General features: G+C 45.1%; 2 protein-coding genes across 5 annotated transcripts in view; one reads left to right on the top strand and one right to left on the bottom strand.

Moving 5' to 3' along the window:
• Positions 1-27,890, top strand: part of LOC129171027 (mitochondrial import inner membrane translocase subunit TIM16-like) — a 115,846-nt gene that overhangs the window by 54,844 nt on the left and 33,112 nt on the right. The gene's annotated exons all lie outside the window — the stretch shown is intronic.
• vasnb (vasorin b) lies at positions 624-27,805 on the bottom strand. 2 transcript variants are annotated; one of them, XM_054759320.1, is made up of 4 exons: positions 27,786-27,805; positions 27,570-27,721; positions 20,019-20,083; positions 624-4,848 (listed from the first exon to the last, which is right to left on the bottom strand). In XM_054759320.1, exon 4 carries the CDS (start codon positions 4,819-4,821, stop codon positions 2,770-2,772), a length of 2,052 nt encoding a protein of 683 aa, XP_054615295.1. In that variant the 5' UTR covers positions 4,822-4,848; positions 20,019-20,083; positions 27,570-27,721; positions 27,786-27,805; the 3' UTR covers positions 624-2,769. The 2 variants fall into 2 exon arrangements, with proteins under 2 accessions (XP_054615295.1, XP_054615296.1); XM_054759321.1 differs by lacking the exon at positions 27,786-27,805 and having other exon boundaries at positions 27,570-27,738.

A 27,890-nucleotide genomic window follows, 5' to 3' on the forward strand; every position in this document is an offset into this window, starting at 1 on the left:
TTTACTGTGTGATGAACTTATTCAATACCAAAGATTTCACTTCAGAGCAATTTGAAACCATTAAAACGGCCACTAGGTGGCAGAAGTGCATTTGATCGGAGCTCGGCATGGATCATGTGGACGGAAAGAACACACATGACAGGAAGGAGGAAGTGGGAGTGCGTGGAGGAGTGTAGCGTGCAGAAGATAACGCATTGTGGGGAAATTTTAACGCATGTGCACGCGTGCACACATATAGTTCAGTTCCAAATGTGAAAATTGTAAATAGTTTGTGGTGTTATATTTGTAAATAAGTTGTTATTTTGATGTAAAGCAACCCCTTTTGGTGTTGTTTTATGTTGTGGTATAGTTGTTTAGATGTTTGAGATGTTACAAAAGCAAAAAATATTTGTGTCAAAGTGAAAGTTTTGCTTTACACAAAAAGCTGGCTTTCTCCCTTTTTTTAGTCGGGAACTGGTATTTTCCTGAAACGTACCTGTGTTCCGCTGCTGATTACGAAAGAACGGAAAAAGGTAGAAACAAACTTTTTTTTCTGATGGAAGACGGGAGTCTGGTGTTTCTTTTGGTGGGTTCCATGTTGACAAACCGTCCAGCACAATATCCTGTGTGCCTTGAAGGATCAGTCAAACTCGTCTAAAATGGCCGCTACTGAAGAGGTTGTCTTGGCTGGGACTGAATGAGTTCATTATTATCAGGGGGTTTGTCACGTTTTAATCTTGCAAGATCTTGTGACACCCCCAAGCTTCCCGTTTTCTTTGAGCGTGACAACAAAAACAGAATACGCCCATCTTAATTGTGTGTATTTATTTCACGATAATACCACTTTAGTGTGACTTGTACAAAAAAGTTCATATTCATCATATTCATACAAAAGAATCAGTATTGACAAGGCACTTCCCAAAATAATCTGGGAAAAATTCATCAACACATTGAAAATAGAGTTTTTTTTATTTTCAATGAATTCTGTTTTACAGAAATATATTCCAGTTGTGTTGCGTTTGTTTTTTTGTTTGGATGGTCAATGCTAATGTTTGCGTAGCCTATGGAAATACTGCTTGTACCAGACATTCACACATGTGCTGATGGAGGAGTCTGGGGCCTAACGAACAAGCGGGAGACACGTGGGCACCTTTAGCAGGTAGCGGCGCAACATCTGTGCACGTTACAACGTGCCATTTAATGGCTGATGTTGCCAGAGATGCACAATCAAGTGTCCCCACCTTCTACGTCCTGCTGTCCTCCAAGCAATAGTTCAGTTATTATTTCACATTAATTGTGCCCAGCCTGATGCTAACAAATGTGCTTGTACAGGAATTGTGATGGGGGGATGTAGTGTACAGGACACCGCCTTTCCCTTACAGGGCAAATAAATAATAAATAAAGTCACTGTGGTTTTTGATCACGCGTGTTTCATGTAAGCTGTGGCGTTCAGTCAACTGCTTTGCCGTGTACCTGCTCGGATTCCCTCTTTGTGACGCTGAAGCCGACCGGGGGGGCTTCCAAATGTTGCAAAAGGGGATTTAGTCTCGAGTGTTTGCAGACTTAGACTGTCTGACACGGTGGGGGAAAGCCCTTTGATTGACCGGCGCTGGTACCCGACCATTTCTTAATCTTCAAGGATTTCAGACCTGCTTCTTTGTCCGTTGGTCACAAGAGGCAGCGATGTAGAAGGCTGTTCACGGTCACAATGTAGACAAAAAAATACAGGAAAAAAACACGTATGAAACATATATACAACATCATCATTTTATAGTTTTAGTGCCAAACGAGTGGGGGAGTCAGCCTGGAAGTTTGCTACATGAATGTGCCCGCCCTCAGCATCGTCATGGAGTTTCTGAACACCACAACAGACGTAGCTGATAAAAACCGTTGTGGAACGACAGACAGAAAAGCTATAAAGTAGAGATGCATGAAATCTTTTTTTTTTTTTAAACTGATAACTTTTTGCTTCTCAAGCCCGATATGAGACCGATAACCGATGTACTTTTTAAAAATGTAGGATGAAGTGTCGTTTGTGCACACCTGGAGGTAAGGATCACTGGAACAAATTAGGATTTCATTGATTTGTCCCAATAAAATATGATGACATCACTACGACCACATCACTGCTTCCAGGAGAACCAGAGTGTAGAGGGGGAGGAGCCCAGCAAGGTGCACTGTATTCGGGCACACGTGCCGAGCAGCCAGTGTGCCGCAACGGAGGTCTCTGGCAAACCTTTTGCACTTTTCAAACGCTGCGGCGCCGGCGTTTCAGGTGGCCGATAAGGTTTTTTGTGTACAATTGGTACAACTAGCACGCAAAATGTCTCAGGGACGTTACAACAGGCTGTTACCATCACAGGCAGGAGAAAACAGGAGCGCTTGATTTGCTCACCCACACAGTACGGGCTATCACGCCTCTCACCTTGCGTTTTTTTAAATGATCGGTAATCTGATCTTTTTTTAATGTTATGGAATTTATCGGTATGACGTCATAATTCCCTCATATCGGTCCAATAATTGTCGTGCACTCTTACAATAAACCCATCACCAATTGTCATGACCTCCTCAGCCCCTTTGGGATAGTACTGAGGTACTGAGGAGCAGCAAGGGATACGGCAAACGGGGGCATTCCAGCAGTTTAGTGAATACCCCTGAATGGACAGCTCGTAACGTAGGAGCGGTTGCCATTCCGGCAATGAACGCTCAATGCCACATATGAGTCCAAGTCGATGTGGACCTATCCCTGTCCGCCGTGGACGCAGAGCTTCTTTAGTCTTAAGCCAGACGTCAAAAGTACGAGGGCTTGTGCGATGACATGATTTTACTTGACATGCAGTGATCCTGCAGCAGCAAGACTTCATACTCCAGGTTGCCGCTCTGAACAGCCGGTTCCGGGATCATGAGCTGGGTTTGTTTTTGAGGCAGTGCCCCGTTCCCCAAGCCAGCTTTCACTCCATCCAACTCCACCTGAGAAGGCTCACAGTCCAGGTCCAGGTGGCCTTTAGCCCTCTTCTTGCGGACGTAGCACACCACTCCCACTGCTGTTGCGATCAGCACCAGCAGAAGCAAGATGGCCACCGCAGGCACCAGCATGGTGGCCATCTTCTTGTTGACAATTTGAGCTCCAGTGACGCTGTCGTCCTTTTCATCGGTGGTACGCGCCTGAGTGCACACGCTGTCAATGCTGCTCGGGGCGCCGAGCGGACTGGCGCATACGGTATAAGTGGAGTTAGGGTTCAGGCCTCTGAGTCTGTACTCCGGATACGATGCCGGGAGGCTCAGCTGATTCGGCCTGCGATCGGGCCCGGAGAGGTTCCGGTAGGTCAGGCGGATCCCGCGAAGGTAAGGCCGCATTTCGATGTAGCGGTGGAGATCGAGCAGGATTGACGTTGAGGTTGCCTGACGGGAGGTGATGTCCGGTATATTTGGGGTGACGGTCGTCACGGACAGGTCAGGTTCAGGGGGCGAGGGTGGACTGTCATTCCGGATTTCACAATAAAATCCATAGGTTCCAGGTGGGCAGGTGCACTCTACTTGACCATACTGGTCCAAACGACAAGTGCCCCCATTGAGGCAAGTGTGAGAAGGACAGAAGCGCTGTTCCTCATCCGAGTCCACGCCGCTGCTGCTGCTTGGGGTTGCAGGAACCGGGGGCAGGGGGTAGTCGACGTCTTTGTCTGAGTTTTCGTTAAACCGGTGGGCTGGAATAGCTGTAGTGGCGCTCGCTGGGGTGGTGACACGTACCGGTATGGCAGCGGTAGTTTTAACAGTACTCGTGGTGACGGTGGTTGTGGTAGGACAGCCAAAATCCCGATGCTCCAGCCTCTCCACCACCTTGCCAGCGTTGATGGGAGGGAAGTGGCAACGGGTCTCTTCTGTTCTCTCCAGGGTGATGCTTTGGGCTCGCAGCCATCTTGGGAACCAGGCTAAGGTGCAGAGGCAGTTGAAGGGGTTCTCTGCCACCGTCAGCTTCCTCAGGTGGGGGAAAAGCTGTGAGAACTCCTCTGGGAGGCCTTGTAGGCTTAAGCTGCTAACATCCAACTCCTGCATCTCCCCGAGGTTCTTTAGGTCCTGAAATTGAAGAGGACCCATAGGGTTGCCAGCCAGGTTGAGGTAAATAAGCCCATGAGTTTCTTTCAGCACTGGTGGGAAAGCCTCTAGTTGGTTTCTTGAGATGTCCAGTTCATGGAGGTTCTTCAGACTATCGATGAGGTCCTTATTCAGGTTAGTTAGTCCTACACCCCCTAGTTTGAGGGACTCAAGATTTGGGGTTTGGAGGTCTGAGGCGCCCAGTGTAGGTATGACGTTGAAACGAAGATCCAGCAGCAGCAGGCGGGGCATTGAGAGAACGGGTAAAGACGTCAACTGGTTGCCTTGCAATTTGAGCTCCAGTAGGTTCTCCAAACCGTTAAATGCAGCAGGATGGATGGTCTTGATGTGGTTGCTATACAAATAAAGACGCTCCAGCAGCGCCATACCTTGGAAGCAGTCCTCTGAGATCTGGGTGATTTGGTTAGCTGACAAGTCCAGGTTTCTCAAAGAAGCAAGGGTTTCAAACACCCTGTCAGGAAGTTCTGTCAATTTGTTTTGACTGAGATCCAGCATTTCTAAGTTCTCTAAACCATCAAAGTCCTCGGTGGACAGTCCTTCGATTCCGTTGGCAAACAGGTAGAGGCTCCTTGTGAATGATGGCACTCCCTGAGGAATGGTAGCTGAACGTCTCTGGAAACACAAGATGGATTCGGGTGTGGAGCAGGAGCAGTCCCTCGGGCATGCACTGGACAGGATGACATCGGGAAGGATGAGGACGAGCACAAGCGGAGTGAGAAAGAGCTTCATCTTGCGGACTCCTCGCCCCGATTCAACCTGAAATAGCAAGAGGACAAAAAAAAAATCACTTGGTATTCATAGTTGGTTGAATGGAGTGGAACGGTACACATAACTGCACGGGACAGACTAGAGTTCCAAGACGAGTTCGCTATTCGATATTGCTATTGATTCAGTGTATCACCAAATGGATAATATTTTGGTAAATAAAGTCATTATGCTCATCAAAGATCATCTTTGCTGTTTTTAAGGACCTACTGCAGTCAAAAACCCTCCGTTTGACAAGAGTGCTCGGGTGTTTGTAGGAATCTGTTGCAAAATGGTTCGGTTAGTCGCTTCCATGAACCCTGATCTATGCAAGAGATAACATTGTTAGCTTCCATGGACATCTTCATCTCTCTTTCCCCGTGGCTGCACAAGTAGAAGCAGTACGCCTCATGTCAACACGCTGACTGACAGAAGTATTCAGAAGTATTTCTACGCTGACAAACACAAGCTCAGGAGATAACATCGACTAGGTTATGTGTTACCTAAGCCCGAGACTTGCAAAACAAATAACTCCATTAGAGGGTCTACAGTGGACTTGAAAGAGATAAAAAAGATGATGGAAAGGAGAGGAATGAGGGGAGATAAAGAGGATACTTGTTGCCAGATGGAGCGTGTGTGACAGTCGGTTATTGCATCAACGGCCTGGGGAATGAGTGGGAGAGGAGTGAGGGGTGGGCAGGACAGGGCCACATTTCTGTCTTGTTGACCTTTCCACATCTTTTGACAGCTTTTCATCTTATCTCTTTGACTTGCACCCAGTCACCTGAAAACATATTATTTTGCCGTGACACCTTGGCCAGGCACAAACGGCCTATTGTCTCGAAAGCACCGCAAAGACGAAGATAGAGAGGATATATTGTAGAACAGGCGTCACCAAGGTTTGTCCTTGTAAGAGCTACTTTTACAAAATGAAAATGGCCAAGAGCTACTCATTTTTGTAACATTTCTTTTCAGAGCTTATTTTAAACCCAAACAAAGCGAATATGCTTGTTTTACCAGAACATGAACAAAATGCTGGTGTCCACAACTCACATGTTGTATTTCACAATGCATTTCTTTCTACTGTTCTTTCATTATTAACTGGAAACCTGAATGAAAAGCAGGCTTGCGGGCACCTCATGTGGTCGTGGGGGCTACCTGGTGCCCGCGGGCACCACGTTGGTGACCCCTGCTGTAGAAGGTACTTCTAACTTTTCCTGAGTGTTAGAATGCACTTGAGAGATGCTGCGGCGCTGGCGTTTCAGGTGGCTGATAAGGTTTTTTTTGTGTGCTCCATGGGGGGGGGGGGGGGGGGGGGGGGGGGGGGGGGGGGGGGGGTTCCCTCTCATTGCGGGGCATTTGGTACGTCCTTCCTCTTACAGTGAATGTCTGTTAACAAGTGAGCTCAGGGGACGTTACGACAGGCCGTTAACGTCACAGGCAGGAGGAAAAAAGGAGCGCTTGATTTGCTCATTGGAGCGTTTTATTTAATTATCAGTTATCAGAGGTATTGTTAATGCTATCGGACGACATCGTAATTCCCTGATATCGGCCCGACTGATAATTATCATGCACCCCGAGTATAAATAGCACATTACCTCGCGTTTAAACCCTAGTTACCTAGGTGGTGCAAGACCCCACTCCTCGTGTATGAAGCAGGCGCACCTCCCTAACTGACTACGCCGTCTTAACAGGCTAAATCTCCCCCGTTGAGGGTGAGACGTCTAAGTCAGGGGTGAGGGGAACTCCCCCAGGTTTTCACAGCAGAGGCGGGCCCGCTATATCCAGACCACATGCAACTGAGTAACCGATTTATGCTACACGTGATGCTGGACCCTCTACTTTATGACTGCTCCCCCTCTAATGGTTGGTTGCTTTTGGAAAGGACCTGGGGTCATGTTAGCGATCAGAGGGACCTGGTAATAGTTTTATTCAACCGGAGCAATCTTAAAGGAATTATTCTCAAACAACACTGCTTACTCTTTTATATCACAGAAGATACGGGGTGAGGGGTGACACGTCTTTAGGTCTTACAAGAGCGATAGTTTATTAGGACAGAATGCAAGTGCATACAGCAAGTAGAATGCTGATTATAAGGATAATATCTTAAAGTAGCCTCGATGAGCTCCATCCATCCATTTTCTATACCGCTTCTTCCTCATTAGGGTCGCGGGGGCATGCTGGAGCCTATCCCAGCTGACTTCGGGCGACAGGCGGGGTACACCCTGGACTGGTCGCCAGCCAATCGCAGGGCACATATAGACAAACAACCATTCACACTCACATTCATACCTATGGACAATTTAGAGTCACCAATTACCCAGGGGAGAATTGAAGAATTGAGAATTGAACTCAGGTCTACCCGATCTCCAAGCTGTTACTGTGTTGGCCAACGTGCTAACCACTAGACCACCGTGCGGCCCTCGATGAGCTCCACTCACATACTGTATATCTGGATAAAAGAAAAGATACCTTAACCCTCCCCCCATAATGATGACAGATGTTAGGGCAAAAGGGGCGATCAAGACCTTTTTTTGTGATATTAAATGTGCGGGGGTTCTTTGCACGGTTTGTCCAGCCTTCCTTGTGGTAGAATAAGATGTAAAAATGATAAATAATAACAAGTATGAGGAACAATAGGAGGGGGGGCTTGGCTGTGCTTGCAGGATGGGCTGCTCTTCAGGCAGGCCCATCATTATTGTGATGTTCGTTTGTGTGCCAGCTGTTTACAATAAATGCTGTGTGTTTACTCATTTTCAGTGGGGACTTTATTGCTATACAAGTTAGTACTGTCCCTTGACAAGATACACTGTAAGACAAATGCTGAAGACACTTTAGTAAGATACTGCAGAATATGGTGTTTATTGACACTTGACTCAAAGGCGGCAGATGACGAAATGGGGAGTGGTGCAGCAGAGAGGCATAAAAGGGTCCGTATCATCTCAGCTGCCATGGCATTTATTTTCATACTCATACTCAAAAGTGTAACCCCTCATCCCTGATTTGTCCTCCTCTTCTCATTCAAAGTCATCCTGACGTTTGCTTGAACCCCACTGCCAACACGTTAGCCTTCTCGTCCGGGTAATTCCATCTGGCAGGAAACTAAATGTTGCGACGCCTGATATGTGACCCTGATTAGACGGGGCTCACCTACTAACCTCTATTTGTGGGCCAAAAGTTGAACCCCCCCCTCCTTTGAGAATGCAGTTGTTTATGCAGAGTCCTTGACAACAAAAGTCTGCTTGTGTAGATACGGTGAAGCGTACAGTATGCTGTGTTCTCACATGTACAGAGTCGTAAAGGTATCAGTGGGGTGTGAGTTCTTTATGGGACAGGAAAAGTCTCCCATCTTGTCTTCCACGTTGGGAACAACAAGTGGAAAAAAGGCTTTAGAAGATGACGAGGTGATGATGTTTTGATGTTTTTGATATTGTTTGTGTTTGACGCACCGAATTTCCGTCTCAGCGCTTGTGCGTGCGTGTCCCAAGCTGTCAACGCACACAGACCTGAATGGGCGCTTAAACACCATCATCCAGGCGGGAAAAATCTCACACAGCTCAGAACACTCGCATACAAAACACCTGCTGTAACTTTACGGTGTTGAGGACAATCACCGCTAAATTTGGTACACACCCTTTGAGGACTGACAAGCACGTGTGTGTCAAATTTGATGAAGATTGGTTGAAAAACACGGCTGCCATCAAGCAAAATGTCTTTGCAGAGGCACAGGCAGGAGAATTTGTCAAATGTTTTTAAATCTGAGTGGATATCTGCGTTACATGTATGCTAACATGTCTTCCAAACATTTTGAGCACGACCAACAGGCAGTGATGCGGGATATGAAATAACTGTACTCAAACACAGCTTGACAGGGGTCCTTAAACCCCCCAAAAACGATAAATTTAAAGTTATTTAAAGTTATGTGAAGGCTGAGTGGTGCGCACCAAAATGATATTAATCAAGTTTGAATTCCACACCGTCAATCTAACGATGAATCCAAGTCTCAAGCGTTTCTTATTGATCACAGCTGCAAAATGAATTCAACAAATAACTCGTAGCAAAACACCAAGGTGGTGTCCATGTTAGCCGTCTCCGTCAACAATCATGCCTTCAATCAAGCTAAAAGTCACGTTCATTTATCTTTTTCCTTCATCACTCTTATGCATTATTTCTTATGGGGAAAAACGATTGGCTTAGAGCACGTTTGGGTTTGAGTGGGACCTTCTGGGACGGATTGATGACGTACTGTGACAGAGGTTCTACTGCCTTTGAAGCCACGGTCACCCAAGAGGAGAAACTAGATGTAGAGCAGGCTGGTGATTCCTGTCAGGTCGCAGATAAAGCCTTTGGATTTGTCTGTTGCTGTTGGGACGCGAGTGATGTGTACGGGGTTTATCAGCGTGGAAGCAGATAAGGGACAAATGATGCGGACCCGCAGAGCGCTGAGTGACTCCTGACTGCGTGCTTTTAACTCCGAGTGGAGGCGGACGGCTCCGGAGGAAAGGATAAGTAGGAGGAGCGAGGCCGTCATCCTTCCCTTCTTCTGTTTTTTTTACACTCTGGCTGTAATTTCCTTTCCCTGCACGCTTGTTGAGACATTCCTCAGACTGTTGGCAGCTGAGCGTAAAAAAAAAGTGCAATAGTGTGTGTCACTGGCTTGGCATTTAGAGATCAACAAGAACTTTACCAGATGACAGATTTATGAAAGGACGGTGCTGCCGTCTCACATGAGTGACATGAATGGCAGCTTTCAAACGACTGTAAGTGTTGGCAGCCAGATGTCTTTGAACCATCCTTCTCACATCTGCCCTTTTATGTCGTCCATGAAAGGCGTGGGATCACCACAGGGCCGAGAAACAGTACAGTTGTCATGTTTAGGGGTGTCCCCGTGCAACTTTTTCAATTCTGACACAATACTGATTTTACAGCCTTGAGTATCGGTCTGATATCAGCACGAATCACATACATGAAGCGATCCCTCGTCACTTAGTGCCTCGAAGTTCACGGCTTCACTCCATCACCGTTTTTCTATGAATATATGAATGAATAAATCATGCTTTTCTGAGGTTGTTAGTAAAATAAAATTGCATATTTTTGGCCAAAAGAAGCAAATTCAAGCTTAAAAATGACAAAATGGAGTAAAGTACAAACACAAGGCATTCGGAAGATGCATTCAAAGACGTGATGATAATGTAGTAGAGATGCACGATACCTTTTTTTTTTCAAACCGATATGGATATGAGGGAATTCTGACATCAAACTGATAAATCTGGTAAAAATTAAAAATAGCTTGGATAACCTGTCATTTTTAAAAAACGCTCCAATGAGGCGAGAGTACCTGTACTGTGCAGGTGAGTAAATTGTGCGCTCCTTTTTTCTCCTACCTGTGACGTTAACGGCCTGTCGTAACTTCCCCTGAGCTCTCTCGTATACAAACATTCACTTTCTGAGGAAGACATTTGGCGTGTGCCCGCGTACAGTGCACCTTGCTGGGCCACAGCAGGTGGCTCCTCCCCCTCTAGACTCTGGTTCTCCTGCTAGTAGTGATGTCATCATATTTCATAAGGACAAACAAACAAATCCTCATCACAAACTATACTTAAATCTGAATTTTAAAAAGTAGATATCAAAAAGTTATCAGTTATCTGTATCATTTCAGTCTTGAGAAGCAGAAGTTATCCGTATCGGTTTTTAAAAAAAGAGATGGTGCATCTCCAGTAGTAATCACTTCGGGTGTTTTTGTGTAAGAAAAAGAAAGTTGATGAGTGGAGGTGAAAGCAAGTTTCTGTTGGGCTGAAAGAGAAGCCCGGGGGGCCACGGAGAGGGGCTGGCGTGGACTTCAATTAAGGTCCTGCAGGGCGAGCGTCAAGAGCCCTTATCTTGAGAGGCGGGCCAATGAGGAAGACAGCAGGGATTATAAAATCCTGGTGGGTGTGTGTGTGTGTGTGTGTGTACTTGCATAATGCAGCTGGCTGGACAAGAGGGCACGGGGCCAAGTCGCAGTACGGGCATCAGAGTGCACACCGTAGAGGGCATTAAAGAGGCTCTCCTTCTCCTCTGGGATTTGAACTCCCGAGAGAAGTAATACTTTTGGCATGTGCGTCGGAGCGTGATTCACAGCCCTCCGGTTCCTGGAACTCAGTCCGAGTGACGGCAGCGTTTTCAAGCCCCGTGTTGTTTTGGAACCCGGGCAAGATGGTACTCGGATGGGGGCGTCTCTCTCCGTGCTGATTCATACCTTTCCATCACAAAGCTGACACTTGGCACCGTTGAGAACATGACTAAAGGGATACCAATGCCCGGAACAGACAGTAGCTCACAAGCGTGAGTACACCCCTCCCTTTCCGGCAAACGTCATCTTCTCAAGGGACATTGCGACACATATGAAATGAGCGGAGCCATTTTCATTTCCACGTCTTTACATCTGGATAGGATGCACGACATAGAACAGGGGTGTCCAAAGTGCGGCCTGGGGGCCATTTGTGTACCGCGGCTGATTTTTTTTATTATTTCAAATACAAATTGCAAGAATGAAGTCAAAATATGAAGAGAAAAAAATTGTAACCTAACGAGAAAAAGCCATAATTTTACGTGACTAATGTTGTACTTTTATGAGGAAACATGTCATTTTAGTAGAATGAAGTTGAAATGTTAAAGAACGATGGTTTTGAAGTTATAATACTGTGAAAAATAAGACAATGAATGTTTTTGGAAACTGTGGTTGTGGAAAAAGTTCTAATTTAATGAGAATAAAGTCCAAATATTGTGGGAATAAAGTCATAATTACGAGTAGAAAATTTACTAGAAGAAAGTTAAAATAAAAAAATTAAAAAAACGGCAACAGAAATGAAAAAAACAGCTGTCGTTTTGCAAGAATAAAGTCCAAATATTAAAAGAAAATCCTATTCTGATGAGGAAAAATATTGTAGTTTTACGAGAATCAACTGTGAATATTATGAGGGAAAATAATGTCATTTTTTTGTAGCCTAGAGTTGAAATATTAAAGAAAAATGTTTTTTAGAAGTTGTAATATTATATAATATAACAAACAAGACAAAATAAAGTGGTCATTTTTGGAAAATTAGGTCGGAGAAAAAGACAAAGTCCAAATATTATGACAATAAAGTCATAATATTACCAGAAGAAAATTTACAAAGATTACTTCCCAATAAGGTTGAAATATTTGGAAAATGGAAAAAAAGCCAATAGCAAAAATGGGTAAAAAGAGCAAAAAGCGAAGTTGGTATTAATAATTGGCTTTTTGTAGCTGAGACGCAGTTGTTTTTTTTAAATAAGTTCTGAAACAAGAGTTTGTGACATCAGCAACAACGTGCAGAGGGCAGGAGTGAAGGTACCTACAAGTATCTGGTCTTCATGGAAGAGTACAACGGCCACACCGGAAGATCAAAGCACTGATCAGCAAGAAGAAGAGCAGGAAGGCCAGGCTGGAATTTGCCAAAAAGGCCAGAAATGAAACTAAAGTTCGATGGACTGATGAGTTTTGGGCCCTAACAGTGGCCCCTTTGAGTTTTTACACGATTCCCCTCCCTCTCCACTTGTGGCAACCACCACAGCTGGAACCCGTTACCCATAATCCAGCGGGGGTTATCTGTCAACGTGACACAGGGGGTCCAGGGAGATTTGGGAGGCAGGAAGGAGATTTGCGCGGGATAAAGGAGGATGAAAAGATCATGAAAGGTGCTGCTCGTGTACCTCCACACACAGCCGTGTGTGTGAATATGCCAGCTATGTTAATGAAAGGCTGTCAGGTATGAGCGGGCTGCAGTGCTCGGATGCCGTCTGTCACCGCTTGTACCTGCGTGACCTCACGGCATTGCACTTTTTTTTAAATCCCTCGCCACTTCACGCTTCCAATTTTGCAGCTTCACACTATCACGGTTTCTTCAAATATAAACATGAATGAATAAATCAAGCTGTGGTTGAATACAGCCTATGATTAGTTTAAAATATCCATATTTAAGCAACTTTTATGCATTTTCAAGCCTAAAAATGGCTAAATAAATACAAATATCAGGCATTCACAAGATGCATTCTGTGATGGTATGTGGTATTCTACACTGGCTGCTATGTGTCAGTAATGTTACATGGATGTGACAGTAGCCACCGCAGGAAGTACCGTACAGAACAGGAAGTAAAAAAGGAACAACACACGGAACTTTCCCAGTGCTAAGGGGTGAGTCTATATTATGTCTTATATATGTCTTATTTTCTCTTATTGTGTCCACTATATCTGGTGATAGGAGTGTAAAGGTGGCTATAGGGGTGTTATTTCATGTCTAGAGTGCTCTAATCATGTTAAAAAAGTATATTTAGAAGGTTGTACAGCGGTTACCGATGTCTTATATGTCTTCCTTATCATGTTATAAAGCATATTTAGAAGGTCGTAAACAGGGTTTCTATGCTCTAAGTATGAAAATATTCCATTGAGAATCCTACTTGAGTCTCAGCTGGTGGGTTTTTGCCTGGCCAAATAAATAATGTAATGACCCGATGTCCGTGAATGCACCCCGCGTTCTTATTGCCATTATTCTCTGAATAGCTGACAACACAAACGAGTGGCAAGGAAAATGTCTTGCATGACGGTGGTAGCGCCACGGTGTGCACGAATGCTGCCAGCACCGGGGAGCCGCGGTTGGCCGAGTGGAAACACCCGTAAAGGTGACTAGACATATATCCACACTCACTGTAATTATCCAAACTCTGGTGTTGACTGACTTGTTATTAGCGTGACACGGTGTAGGTCTTCTTTACGGTCGGGACTCTCTTGAGTGTCATTGAATGATCAGAGCGAATAAGGTGGAACGAAGGATAAAAGCTGTCTTGGAATATCTTGCAGCTTTGGTTCTCCGCCACTACAACCCGGAGTTGTAGGGTCAGGCTGAGATGAGTGCTTCTACCTTTGCTCCGTGTTCCGTGACCCCAGACGACACCGATAACAAGCCTGCTTTGACATCACACACACACACACACACGATATCAGGTTTCACACTCTCGCACCTGAAGATCGGTCCTCGGCCGTGCAGCAGCACACGCCTTCCTCAAAGCTTCACTGCATCCGTCAACCAATAAGGTCTGCCGGCCTTCATAGAAGTTCCAACACAAAGGCAGCCCCTCCCAATTCACTGCCCTCATGTTTCGTCCGGTCAGGCGGCGTCCGAGCGGGGCCGTCTTTCATCGCCGTACCCCCTGCCCCGGGCCGCAACTGAGGCCACGGCGAAGGTGTATCTGTCTGGGATCTCCACCATGAAGTTCTCGTATTACACGCACATGAAAGTCCACCCGAGACAACGCTGGCTTTCATCTCTTCCTTATTCCTGCCCCCCCCAGTCTTTCAGGGCAGAGGTCTCAAACTCGCGGCCGGACCATATTTTGTGGCCCTCCTCCTGGACATGAAAGTTTATTGTAAGTGCGACATGCACGCCCCGGGGAGATTTTTGTTTCAAATTGGGCAAGCACTAAACGTGCAGTGAGCTTGTCGCGGGGGAGGGGGTGTCACTGGACAGAACACTAACTACAATCACAGCACCAACACAGAAGTGACAGCACAACATGTAGTGAGTGAGTAAACACACAAGACAACTACCCAACCACTACTAGTCATGTCCCCACCCAACCACTACTAGTCATGTCCCCACCCAACCACTACTAGGCATGTCCCCACCCAACCACTACTAGGCATGTCCCCACCCAACCACTACTAGGCATGTCCCCACCCAACCACTACTAGTCATGTCCCCACCCAACCACTACTAGGCATGTCCCCATCCAACCACTACTAGGCATGTCCCCACCCAACCACATGGGGATGTGAATTTGTTAGGAAAATAGCTCTTCAAAGCATTAAAAATAATACAACCAAAGTATTGCTGAATGTACTTTTTTATTGGGTTTGGCTTTTGTAGCAAACCTCAGTGAGTCACATCCCTAATCCAATCACAGATCCAAAAACAGGCCATCCAATAAAAGATCAAATTGGAGAAGGTGGGTGTGCAAATCACTTAGAGTCGGACTAATCATTTGACATGGCTACAGATCCATTTGTGGCGTGATGTAGAATATATGACATTTTTTTAACAAACTGTGTTCAACGCAATAGTAATTTATTGACGGTCCCTAGTGTAAACAACTTCGGTTACAGCAGCACTTCCAATGCAAGCTCCCCGCACCATGACACAGCAGCCCGGGCACAGTGATCCGATCCGATCTTCAAAATACAGCGAATCGGCAGCCGATCCCGATCCTGAAGACTGTATCGGGACGTCCCCAACAACTACTGCAGGGATTAACAAAGCATGCTGGGAGGGGGCATGTTTTGCGGTGATTGTTTGGTGAAGTTCCGTGTTGAGAGCTAATAGAGTAGTAGCAGTTTATGTGTTATCTACGTGTTGCTGTGTGGTGGTCATGACGTTATTTCTGACTGTTATGTCTGAGTAATGTGGACGTGCACATTACAGTGGGGGTAGCATCATATTTTGTGGTTATGTTGGCCTTCTTGTGGTTTGAGTTGCACCAGTTTGTTATCAGTGCGCCGCTTGGTGCAGTGATATGCTGATAAGGAATACAGCCATACTCTATCTTACCGTTTCCCAAGAACCACATTCAACATGTAACAGTGAACGTGACCAGAAATTCCCAAATCAATGAAGATCAACAAAATACTGTATTGGCCCCAGTATAACACGGTTGCCCCCCAAAGGATTTCAGCTTAAAAACCACAGTTAATTGGACCGTGATATGTGAAGTTCCACGAAGTAGGGCTCCCGATTTACAAATGGAATATTTCCCTGGTTAGAGCATAGAAAACCTGTTCATGACCTTCTAAATACAGTTATCAACATCATCAGAGCCTTGTAGACATGAAATGTGTGCAAGGTTTAGCGTAAACCTGTTCACCTATGCTTGAAAATGCTTCATTTAAGCATATTTTTGACTAATAAAAGGCCTTCTCCAAACAGGAAACAGCAGGATTTATTCTTTGATATGTTTGGAAAGTCATGATAGAGTGAAGCTGCGAAATTTGAAGTGCAAAGTGGCAAGAGATTACCGTACAATAAACATGCCTGCTTATGAATAATAAAAGCCTGCATTGACCTGACCTTCTCAAACTACTACAACTTATGAAGCAAATGGGGATGGAAAACCTGTTTAGAACCTTCTAAATATGCTTTTTAACATTATTAGAGCCCTTTAGACGAGCCCTATAGTCACCTTTACACTCCTATTACCCAATATAGTAGACATAATAAGAGAAAATAAGACATAATATGATTGTTTTCCTTTAATAAAACGTGTTGTATGTTTCAGTGTATTCTATTACCACTGTGAGGTTGTTACAGTACACAATGTTTCTCGTTCATTTATGCCATAAAAACAGCAATAAAAACACTTGCAGATGAGTTATCCTTCAGCCGATGCGACGGACCGCGCTTGTTGTCATGCTGCCTTTTGCCTTTTTGTTCTCTTGAAATACGAGCTCGGCCTAAAAGTTGGGAGGGCGTGCCTGGCATCAGGCACGGCGCCGTGACTGACAGCACGGGCAGACTGACTGACAGGCCGCCGGCCCGTACTCGACAAACAATGTCACATGCGCTCGCCAAAGAAACGCACACACACGTCCTCAGGCTCTTTGAAGACACATTGTTTGAATGTTTGTCCTTCATCATTATCCTCCTCGGCTGGCATTCTCCAAATAGAAGACGACTAAGTAAGATTCCTTACTTACAAATCAAAGCATAGAAAGTTATCATAGTTTACAACCTTCTAAATACGGTTTTTAACATTATTAGAGCCCTCTAGACATGAAATTACATCCCTACAGCCACCTTTACACTCCTATTACACAATATACTGTAAAGACATAAATAAGATATATTTATAACCCGCAGCATAGAAAACTTGTTTACGACCTTCAAAATACGTTTTTTTTACATTATTAGAGCCCTCTAGACATGAAATAACACCCCTATAGTCACCTTTACACTCCTACTATCCAATATAGTAGACATAATGACAGAAAATAAGACATAAATAAGATATATTTATAAATCGCAGCATAGAAAACTTGTTTACAACCTTCAAAATACGTTTCTTTTAAACATTATTAGAGCCCGCTAGACATGAAATAACACCCCTATAGTCACCTCCTATTAGCCAATATAGTAGACATAATAAGAGAAAATAAGACATAATATAGACTCACACATGTTAGCACTGGGAGAGTTCCTTCTTGTTATTATTGTGTTGTACTTCCTGTTGTGTACAGTACTTCCTGCGTTGGCTATTGTCACATCAATGTAACATCACTGACACCTAGTGACCGGTGTGGAATACTACATATCACAACGTCTTTGAATGCACCTTCTGAGTGCCTTATATGCTGTTTGTATTTTAGGCGAAAAATGTCACATTTGCTTAAATATACTTTTTTTAGGCCGTAGTCGCCCACGAAACGGCACTGATTTATTCATCGGTGTATTTTTGAACATGTGTGATTGAGAGTGAAGTTTTAAGCGTGAAGTGGGGGGGCTGAGTGTGTGTGTGTCCTCCAAGCCATTGGTTGTATTTTTAGTGATTTTTTTTAGAGAATCTAACCTGTTTTTCAGGCTTCAGCCATCCTCCACACTTCCATCCAAGTGCTTTCCGTTTGTGATTTTTCAAGTCATTCCGCCCCGCCTGGCTTTTTTTTCCCCCTCCTGAAGCCCTTGACATGTGCCACACACAAGATAAACGCGCGCTGCAGATAAGCGCTGTTGATTAAGAGCGTCACAAAGGAATTTATTGTGAAACTCTGGCCTGGTGCCGCACCAGCAAGGAGGCGGCAGGTCAGAAGTTCCTCCGCCTCCAACGCAAACGTGGCGGGAGATTCCCAAAAGTCGGTCTTCTCGGACACCGGCCCATACATGTAAAAATGTCTAGCTGCTGTGAAGGTTTTCTCAGATATGTGACACAATCGTGTAAGTCAACAAGGCCGTCGCGCTCCCGTGCCAGACGACTCTCGCATGTAAAGACATCAGTCAGCAACAACCTGTCACGACCTCAAGCGTCCTTGTGGGTAACGCAAGCTGCACGGGAGGATCGGAAGCACGAGAAGCTCACTAATAAGCGAGGTTCAGTGCAGATGACATCACAGAATATCCCTGAAATTCTAAAAGGAACTGAATGTGATGTGGATGTGAAGGCACAACAAACCCACCCAAGAACGTTACAGAAGCCCTCTAGACATGAAATACCACCCCTACAGTCACCCTGACACTCCTATTGCCCAATACAGCAGACATAATGAGAGAAAATAAGGCATATTCATAAATTGAAGCAGAGAAAGCCTGTTTACGACCTTCTAAATATGTTTTTTATCATTTTTAGAGCCCTCTAGACATGAAATACCACCCCTACAGTCACCCTGACACTCCTATTGCCCAATACAGCAGACATAATGAGAGAAAATAAGGCATATTCATAAATTGAAGCAGAGAAAGCCTGTTTACGACCTTCTAAATATGTTTTTTATCATTTTTAGAGCCCTCTAGACATGAAATAACACCCCTACAGTCACCCCTACAGTCCTGAAGATGATCAGGAATTCCACCATAACCGTTGGTCACCTTGTGCTGGTTTGATTGTTTTGATGAGAGACATATTTAGAAATCAATGAATAGAAAATCTGTTTACGACCTTCCAAAGACGTGTTTTTTTCACTCGACACGGTTCAGAACATTGACAGAGAGGTTATCGTGGGTTGTTCATGTTTTACTGTGTGTGGTCTGTACTGGACAGAAACCCACACAAGCACAAACGTGTCAGGAGTGTGGGCACATCTCCAGGTTGACATTGTTCAGGTTTTCACGAAAAACAGCCAACGGGCCTGCTGGCACGGACACATTGTGCGCACGGCAAATATTTGACCGGAAGCAAAGTGACACACCGTCCACAGATTCCTCCAGCCTGAGGAATGTGTGTGTGTGTGTGTGTGTGTGTGTGTGTGTGCGTGCGCACGTGTGTGTGTTTGCACCAAAAGTCAACAGCTCCTCCCCCTCCTCTGTTTTACACCCCCTCTCTGGAGCAGAACCAGGCTTTTTACAGAACGCTGGGGGAAGTCGTGAAACAATTAGCGAGAGTAGCGGTGTGCGTCCAGACGCCGGAGGCTGCTGGTCCAGTGTGTGTGTGTGTGTGTGTGTGTGTGTGTGTGTGTGTGTGTGTGTGTGTGTGTGTGTGTGTGTGCGTGTGCGTGTGACTTTACAAGCCCACACAGACCCGGTCACAGCTCACTGACAATTAGCATAGCAGGAATGAGCGCGGGACAACCCCTACTCTGACGGTACATGCTCAGTATTTATGTTTTTAGAAAGGAAGGGGATTTGAATTCACGGGACGAACCACAACCTCGCTTCCTGGATTGAATCTCATTAAAGCCCCCACATTTTAAATATATCTGAGAGGTCCCACATTAGTGGGGTGGCCAAAATGTATCCTTTTTAGTCCGCCCTATTGGGAATACGGCATATCGTGTGCGTCTGTAGCTTTAATGCTAATGCGCTGTGTGGCGCTCATTAGCATTAGCTAGCATTACACTCGCATCTCAGCAGCAACATCATGTTAGCTTTGCCTATTTGTTAAAGAAAAGCAAAATGGTCAAACTTCCAGCTTCCACGTCCTGACCGGCCGATAGTTGGCAGAGCTCCAGTTTAAGATGTGTAGCGAAGCCCGCCTGTCACGATTGTACACTTTTTTTTGTCAAATAAGCCTGGGAAGTTGCACAAATGGCCCAAGTTTGAACAACGTCACGCAAAACATAAACATACACCACAGGTTTTCCATTCAGCCCGCGAGCTTGGAAGATGCTAGCTTGTGAATAAACCCCGATTTTGGAATCGGTCCAACATTTCTTAACTGCAAACATCCACACCGCCGATGGAGTCGAGCGCTAGCGACGCCGCTGTAGCAAAAACTCCAATAGCAGACATCACTAAGAGTAACATCAAGAAAATGTAAAGTATCTTTTTATCTGCTTTTCTATCTTTAGAAGGCACAGAAAGACGTGATGGTGTGTTCGTGTCCCACATAAGGATTGTGGAGGATGGACAAAATACCCCCCCAAAAAAGTGCACTTTTTCCTTTTGGCGTGTTGTGTGTTGTGTCCCGTCTAGAAAGTAAATTTGACTCACCCAACAGAGACGGGTGCTTCCTCTGGTTGTCGCTCCCCTTTGCTCAATTCCTGGACGTCTGTCCCCTGTGAAATACACAACAACCAATCAACACAAGGGCCCGCCTCCTTTTTTCTGGCCCCTCGCCAGGTGCTGTTAGCTGCCCCAAAGGTGAAAGAGGAAGTGGGTCTGTGTGTGTTTGTGTGTGTGTGTGGAGTGTAAGAATGCAGGTGGACCACTCTGCACGCTGCCAGCTAGTTGCCGTGTTATTACTCCATCACCAGCGGTGCACACCTGCTGGAGGTGTTGCGTCATAAGATGAATGATGATGTCTTATTGATGAAGCGTAAAGTTACACTACACACACACACACACACACACACCTACACACACACACACGCACACACCAGCACTGAGACACTCGCTCACCCGGGCGGCGTCAAACGACAGCGACTCGACTTCCCCGAGTCGTGTGGCTGACCCGGCCCGCACGTCCTCATGACTCTGTGTTTACGACTGACTCATCACACCTTCACGCCATCACGCCATCACGCCTTCACGCCTCCCCGGTCCGGCACCCGCTGGGGCTCCATGAGCGGCTGTGCAGTGCAGGTGTGCATGTTTGTTTTGTTTGTGACCACAGCAAGATGGCCTCTTTAGTCACATGACCAATAGAAGAACTGCATGAAAAGTTCTATGACGTTTAAACAAAAGTCCTCAGAGATTTCCTTGGCGACGTGTTTGTTGTCGTGATTCTAGCTTGCGTCAAAATAAATGTCAACAATTGCGTTTACTGAGCGCCCTTTAAGAATCGTTCTATCTGATGTTTTCATTTGTGTTTTGCTGTTATTTTGACACACGTGAATAAGACATCTATCAGCGCTATCCAAAGTGAGGCCTACGAGGGTTTATTTTATTGGCACATTCTAAAAATAGAATTTCACAAGAAAACTAAAAACCAAACATTTTTTCATTCAAAAGTGTAAAAATAAGTCAAAAAATGTAGAAAATATTATTAACCTAACAAGAAAAAGTTGTAATTTTACGAAGGGGGGGGGGGGTTAGTATTTTTGAAGTCATGATATTGTGAAAAATAAACAAAACAACGAATAATGTTGTCATTTTTGGAAAATGAGGTTGCAGACAAAGTTGTAATGTGAGAAGTGCAAATCTGATGGGAATTAGCTCGTTTTTAAGACAAAGGAAAAAACAGAAACGGAAAAAAGCAGCTGTAATTTCATTCTACAAATATTATTTAACAAGAAAACTTTTTAAACAACATCAAAAATCTAACCTGACGAGAAAAAGTTGGAATTTCATGACGGGGGGAGAAAATTCTTTTTTAAAGTCATAACAATGTGACAAACAAACAGCACAGCGAATAACAATGACATTTTTAGAATCAAGTCCAAATATGATGGGAATGAAGTCATTATTAGGAGAAGAACATTCACAAGGAGAAAGTTGAAATAGTTCCAAAAAAACATTTTCATTTCCGGCACATTCTACAAATACTTTCATGTCGTTTAGGAAAACTTTTTTATTTTGAAATAGTAATCATCTTACAAGAAGAAGTCAGTTCTCATCAAGACGTTTTGGAAAATGAGGCTGCGTGAAAAGGCTCCTCTGCTGCTGCTACTTTTGGTTGAGTAGGCTAATGCGCGCGTGTGCGTGTGCGCGTGTGTGCGTGCACGTGTGTGTGTGTGTGTGTGTTTTTGCCTAGTAAGGTCCTGGTTCCCCCCCAGTGCCCCCCCTCCCAGGGTAATTACAGCCTCAAATGAGGAGCTGTCTCTTTTTTTATGCTGAAACGCTGCAATTTGCGGTGGCGTTCTGGGATGAGCATCCTCCCTCACGCGCCCTCTTTGTTTTGTTTGTGTTGGGGGGGGGGAGTATATTTTCAGGGGTGATTTTCTGGGTTTTTTGAAGATTTCTCCCAAATCGAGGCGGTTTCCTTCATTGTGGCGACACTTCCCGGTGATGATAAGCACGTGTGGATTGGTGGGGGGGTCATCGTACTGGGGAGTCTCACGTCCCTGTTTTGCATGTGTGTGTATATTTATACACGCGCTACTCGTACTGCTTGCTAGTGTTGTTAGCTTCTGAGGAGTACAAGCCGGGCTCGGCCTGGTCAGCACTGAAATGTGACGCCGGCAAGCTGAGGGCACTTGGACGTGCCAACCAGGACGTACTACGTCTTTTTCTGGGGGGGTTGTGTACGGATTGTAGCCAAAACATCCTCAAACCTGCAAAAACAAGCTCCAGTCACCGCTCCGCACTTCTTTTGTTGGATATCCATGGATGAGTCGTGCTTGATGCAGCCTCTTATTTACTGAAGTGCTATTTTCGAAGGAAAGTTGTGAGGTGATGAAAAGTCGCAACAAAGTTCTAATATTACCAGAAACAAGTCATGAAGTTCTATCAGTGCAGCGTGGGAGGAAGTTAAAATGGTGCATTTAAGGACCGTCAAACACAGTGGGACAAGTTGCCGCTCACAACAAACAGCACAAACACGCAAAAACTGTAGGATTTCTAACTTTTTTGAAGAAAATAATGGCCCATTTTTCCAAAGTTGACATCCATTTATGTAAAATTTGATGTTTTTTTACAAATTATTTAATTTGTTTTGTTTTTTTGTTTTCAACATTGGCCTGAATGTTTCTGGCAGCCTGGTGGTTGGGGACACGTCTGAAAATATTGCAACAATGTTACTTTGTTAGTAGAATTGGCTTGTAAAACCAACTCATTCAAGACCAAAGACGTATTTATACCTTTTTAGAAACCCCAATGCAGTCAACGAGGCGACGACACGACTGCACAATAACCGATGTCGCTGTCGCTGCAGGTTTAAGCCATCAAAACGGCCACAAGGTGGCAGAAGTGCGTTTGATAAGAGCTCGGCATGAATCGCTTGCATGTAAAAACACACTCGACAGCAAGGAGGAAGTGGGAGAGCGTGGACGAGTGTAGCGTGCAGAAGGTTACGCATTGTAGGGAAATTTTAACGCATGCACACGCACACACACGCCCGCACGCATGCGTGCACAGGCGTGCACACACACATTTTAGGTCAAAATGTGAAAATTGTAAGCAGTTCGTGGTGTTGTATTTGTGGATAAATTGCTATTTTGATGTTTAAAGTTATTTCGATATTTGAGCTGTCACAAAAGCAAAAATGATTTAATGAAAGTTCTGTTGGAAAAGTACCTTTTCACAAAAGAGCCCTGTTTTAGTCAGGAGCTGCTATTTTCCTGAAACTTACCTGCGTTCTACTGCTGATCACCAAAGAACAGAAAAAGGTAGAAACACAATTTTTTTCCTGATGAAAGATGAGCGTCTAATGTTTCTTTTGGGAGGTGCCACGTTGATATAGACATACAACACCGTGTGCCTTGAAAGGTCAGTCCAACTGGTCTAAAATGGCCGCTCCTGAAGGGGGGGTTGTTTGAAGAATGGCTGGGATTGAACGAGTTCATGTCTGCATCGTTGAATGGTATCAAAGGGACTGGTATCGTTTGTTGGCTGTATGGATGGTTCTGTTACTGTATATCTACAGTAGATTTCATTCCAGCTAGAGAGGGTGTTTTCCTGCCAGTACTCCTGCTTAGTACCTTTTGCACCCCATGGCCCCCCCAACCCACCCCTTAAAGCAGCAGTAAACACACGCTTCGTTCCCAACTTTCTGCCCCGTCGACTCCCCTCTCAGCCCGCTGTGTGAGTGCCCCCGCGGGTGCCCCTTTTTGCCCCCCTCACCTCGCTCCTTCTCCTTCCTCCTCTTGCCTCAGCACCTGACTTTTAACCATCCGTAATCCCCCCCGATGCGGGACGCTTCTCACACACCGCCGCTCATTGGCGGGAAGCGGAGCTCCGAGGGTCGGCGTTGCTCATTAGTCGCTTTTTAGCTCCAGAATGTGTTAGGAATGCATGACGGTGAGATCAACCACATCAAGTCCCAGAAAAGAAGCCATGTTCATGCGTGTCGCAGTAAATGTCTTCCCTAGGGGAGCTTAGTGGCGGGCGGACGGATGTGTGGAAGACAGGCACACAGGAAGTGATGTCGGGGTTCCGAGTTCATCTTTAGCTTGTGGTGGGTTACGGCCTCAACGGTAGCCCGTGTTGTTATTGGGAGTATTTGGGCCCTACGCCCCTTTAATCACAATCATCGTGCCAAGGCTCTGTTGGATCCTCTTGGAGAGGAACGCATTCAATCCCAGACCCCTCCAGTATACCGACGGCCATTTTACACCATTTTGGAACATGGAATCTTGTGTTGTATGTCGACATGGAACCACCAAAAGAAACATTAGACTCCCGTCTTTCACCAGAAGAAAAGAGTGTGTTTCTACCTTTTTGCGTTCTTTCGTGATCAGCAGTCGAACACACAGTAGGAAAGTTTCAGGAGAATATCAGGTCCTGACTGAAGAGGGACAAAAGATACATTTCAAGCACAACTTTCACTATGACACAACTATTTGAAATATGTAAACAACTACACCAACATAAACAACACAAAAAGGCTTGTTTTACATCAAAATAACCGTTTATTTACAAATATACCACCATCGCCTATTTACAACTACACCTTTGGAACTGCACTGCGTGTGTGCGTTACGTGTCACGTGCGTTAAAATGTCCCGACAATGCGTAACCTTCTGCACGCTACACTCCTCCATGTCCTCCCACCACCTCCTCGCTGCCACGTGTTTTTGCATGCAAAGGATCCATGCCGAGCGCTTATCAAATGCACTTCTGCCACCTTGTGGCCGTTTTATGGCCTAAACCTGCTCTAAAAGTGACGTCTTTTACTGTGCAGTTGCATCATCACTCTCTTTCTGCCTCTCACGCAAGAAAAATGTAAAAGACGTATGAACACGTCTTTGCTAACGTCTAAAAGACGTATGAACACGTCTTTGGGATCGGGCGCTCGGCTTGACAAAAACGTATAAATGCGTCTTTGGTACTGAATGAGTTAATAAAGTATGCATTGGATAGATACTTCATTAACTACTAGGATAGGATCCATTCTATGCTATCCTATTATGTTGTTATTCTTGTGTCTGTCGGAATTAACTAAAAAAACAGCAACAATGTATTAGTTCTTACATATTTCAAAAACGTAGAGTGAAGCCGTGAAATCGGGGGGTGGAGTACCTGAAAGCGGAGCATTTCAGTGGCATGATGGGGGTACCTAATGTTTTGGCCGGCGCATATATGGGGGGGGGTGCTCATCCGCATCCGCCTCATGTGCAGCATCTCGACACGTTCTGTCGCCATATGTTGGGAAGCTAATGTGCTAACAGGCGCTAAACTGCCACCCCCTCACACACCCCGGCCCGCTTTAGCATTGTTGACCGTGTCAAGCTGTGTCCACACTTCCTGCAACATTAGCGGCCTGAAAGTTCTCCATGAACAAATATATGAACCCCTCCCCAGCCATCCCAGCCCCCCTGTGGCTGATATGAAGTCATTATCTCCTGTCAGTGACGGAGCCGCACACGCACGGTGAGGAAATAAGCAGGAGTGGGGGAGCTGACTGCGGGGGGAAGGATTATGTGATTTTCTGTGCCTGTTTGTGAGGGAGGGGGGGCTGTGTAAAAGATGCTAATCTGTCTGCAGGCTTGTGAGATTGTGGTCAGAAGACTCTTCTTACACTTATTAAGCATCTCCAGGGAAGGCCTTTAAACATACTTGGCTTCCCCCCCCCTCAGTGCAACTTTATGAACCACACAAACACTTCCTTTTTTGTTTATGATTCACCGAATGGGTTCCTGTCAAAGTTGTCATGCAATTAAAAGTGGCAATGAAGTTCTAAGACTCATCATATTATTAGAAGGTGTTTTTATTTGAGAAGTGTAAAGCAGGAAGAAAAGGTGGTGATATCAGGAGGACCATGCTGCGCTTTCACAGGAGCAAAGTATACTACAAGAAAAAAGTCATAATATGAGCCAAAAAAAGTTCTGAAATGAAGTCCCATCACGATCAAGTCATATATTGGAAGGAAATACTGCGTGTTGTTGAGTAATTGTGTATATTGAAGCAACTGTTGCTTCTTCTTTGCCTAAATGAAGCATTTTCATACTGAGATGATCAGAAATGGAGATCTGAATCGTCTTACTCGACTGCAGATTAGCAATCAAATCATGGATCGACGTTTTTCTTCTATTTTTGTTTGACTATCGATGGCAGAGTGTGACGTTTACGTAACCAAATGTGGTTCCGTGCTCAGGTGGAACGTAAGGCTGCACGATAATTATCGGCCCGATATGAGGGAATTATGACGCCTCCCAAATGAGGGGAGATCACCCGTACTGTGCGGGTGAGCAAATCAAGCACTCCTTTTTCCTCCCACCCGTGATGTTAACGGCCTGTCGTAACTTCCCTGGAGCTCACTTGTAAACAAACGTTCACGTTCCCAGGAAGACATTTGGCGTGCTCGATGGTGTACAACGAGCACGCACATGAGAAACACCTCATCAGCCACCCGGACTACGTTTGAAACGTGTAAAAGGCTTGCCAGACACCTCTGCGGTGTCACACCGGCTGCTCGGAGCGTGTGCCCGAATACAGTGCACCTTGCTGGACCTTGCTGAGGTGGCTCCTCCCCCTCTATACTCTGGTTCTCCTGATATTATGTCTTATTTTCACTTATGTCTGCTATATTTACACTTTTCACGAGGGCGGTCAATAATAATAATAATAATAATGATAATAATAATAATAATAATAATAATAGTAATAATAATAATGATAATAATAAGAATAATAAGAATAATAATAATAATAACAACAATAATAATAATAATAATAATAATAATAATAATAATAATAATAATAATAACAATAATAATAGTAATAATAATAATGCTGATAATAATAATAATAATAATAATAATAATAATAATAATAATAATAATCTCTGTGTTTTCGGTCCCACATTGCATGAGTGATTTGGCTCAGTCTTTACGCCGGATGCCCTTCCTTGGCACAAACCCTCCCATTTGTCGGGGCTTCTGCCCGGCACTGGACATCTGCAGTGGCAGAGTGTTGGGAATGAATGGAAGCCATGCTCGTGTACCACCACACCACCAGGGCTGTATTAACAATGGTGATATCATCAGGATCATATTGAACAGAAGCAGTAGCGAGCCTCATAAATGTCAATCATCTTTGCAATAATCCATCTTGTGGGCTTCAGCCCTCTTCTAATCGTTTCCACACAATGCAAAGTATCCACCCTGGGTGATGAAATGAGGCCATGCATGATAGTAAAGATGTTTATGTGTGATATTGAGCCTCCAAAGTTCTGACGGACTTCATGCGTGCTGGCAAGCCGCCCTGCCTGCACCCCAGCTCGGCTGGATCCTTGCAGCGCCACGCCAGGGCGCCTGCCTTTTATTCGGTGGTGAGATCCATTTATGTCAACCACCAGGAGTTCAAAACGGGTAAATTGGCAGGACAATGTAGCGCGTGAGTTCTATCCGCTGCCACGCAGTGGCTTTACGCGCGGTTCGCGTCGAACCCGCACAAGGAAACAGGATCGGATGATTCCGCCGCCTTTTCATGAAGTTGGCTTACCTCTTAACTTGAGTCGTGTGTTTATCCGAGTGAGAATGTAAAGTCCACAAGTGTGTCCTCCGTGGGTGCGCTCCGTGCGTCCTTAGAGAGACTGGAGAGCGTCACTTGCGCGCTGACCTCCACTTTTGTCGAGGAATGCGCTCAAGTGGCGGCTGTGTGCACACAAAAAGCACTTTATTATTGGTGCTGGAGCTGGATGGGAGGAGCAAGAGTCACCTTGCAGCTTTCGGGTGCAGATTCCTGCGCCGCGCACACGCTTGGCTTCTTGCACGACCTGTTTCAAGACTTTGCTGCTTTATTTGCCGTGCAGCAGACGCTGTT

The sequence above is a fragment of the Dunckerocampus dactyliophorus genome, chromosome 18 (assembly GCF_027744805.1).
Source record: "Dunckerocampus dactyliophorus isolate RoL2022-P2 chromosome 18, RoL_Ddac_1.1, whole genome shotgun sequence".
Lineage (NCBI taxonomy): Eukaryota > Metazoa > Chordata > Actinopteri > Syngnathiformes > Syngnathidae > Dunckerocampus > Dunckerocampus dactyliophorus.

Bases quoted from the DNA above. Each gene is read 5' to 3' on its own strand.
- vasnb (XM_054759320.1), bottom strand. From the start codon at position 4,821: ATGAAGCTCTTTCTCACTCCGCTTGTGCTCGTCCTCATCCTTCCCGAT.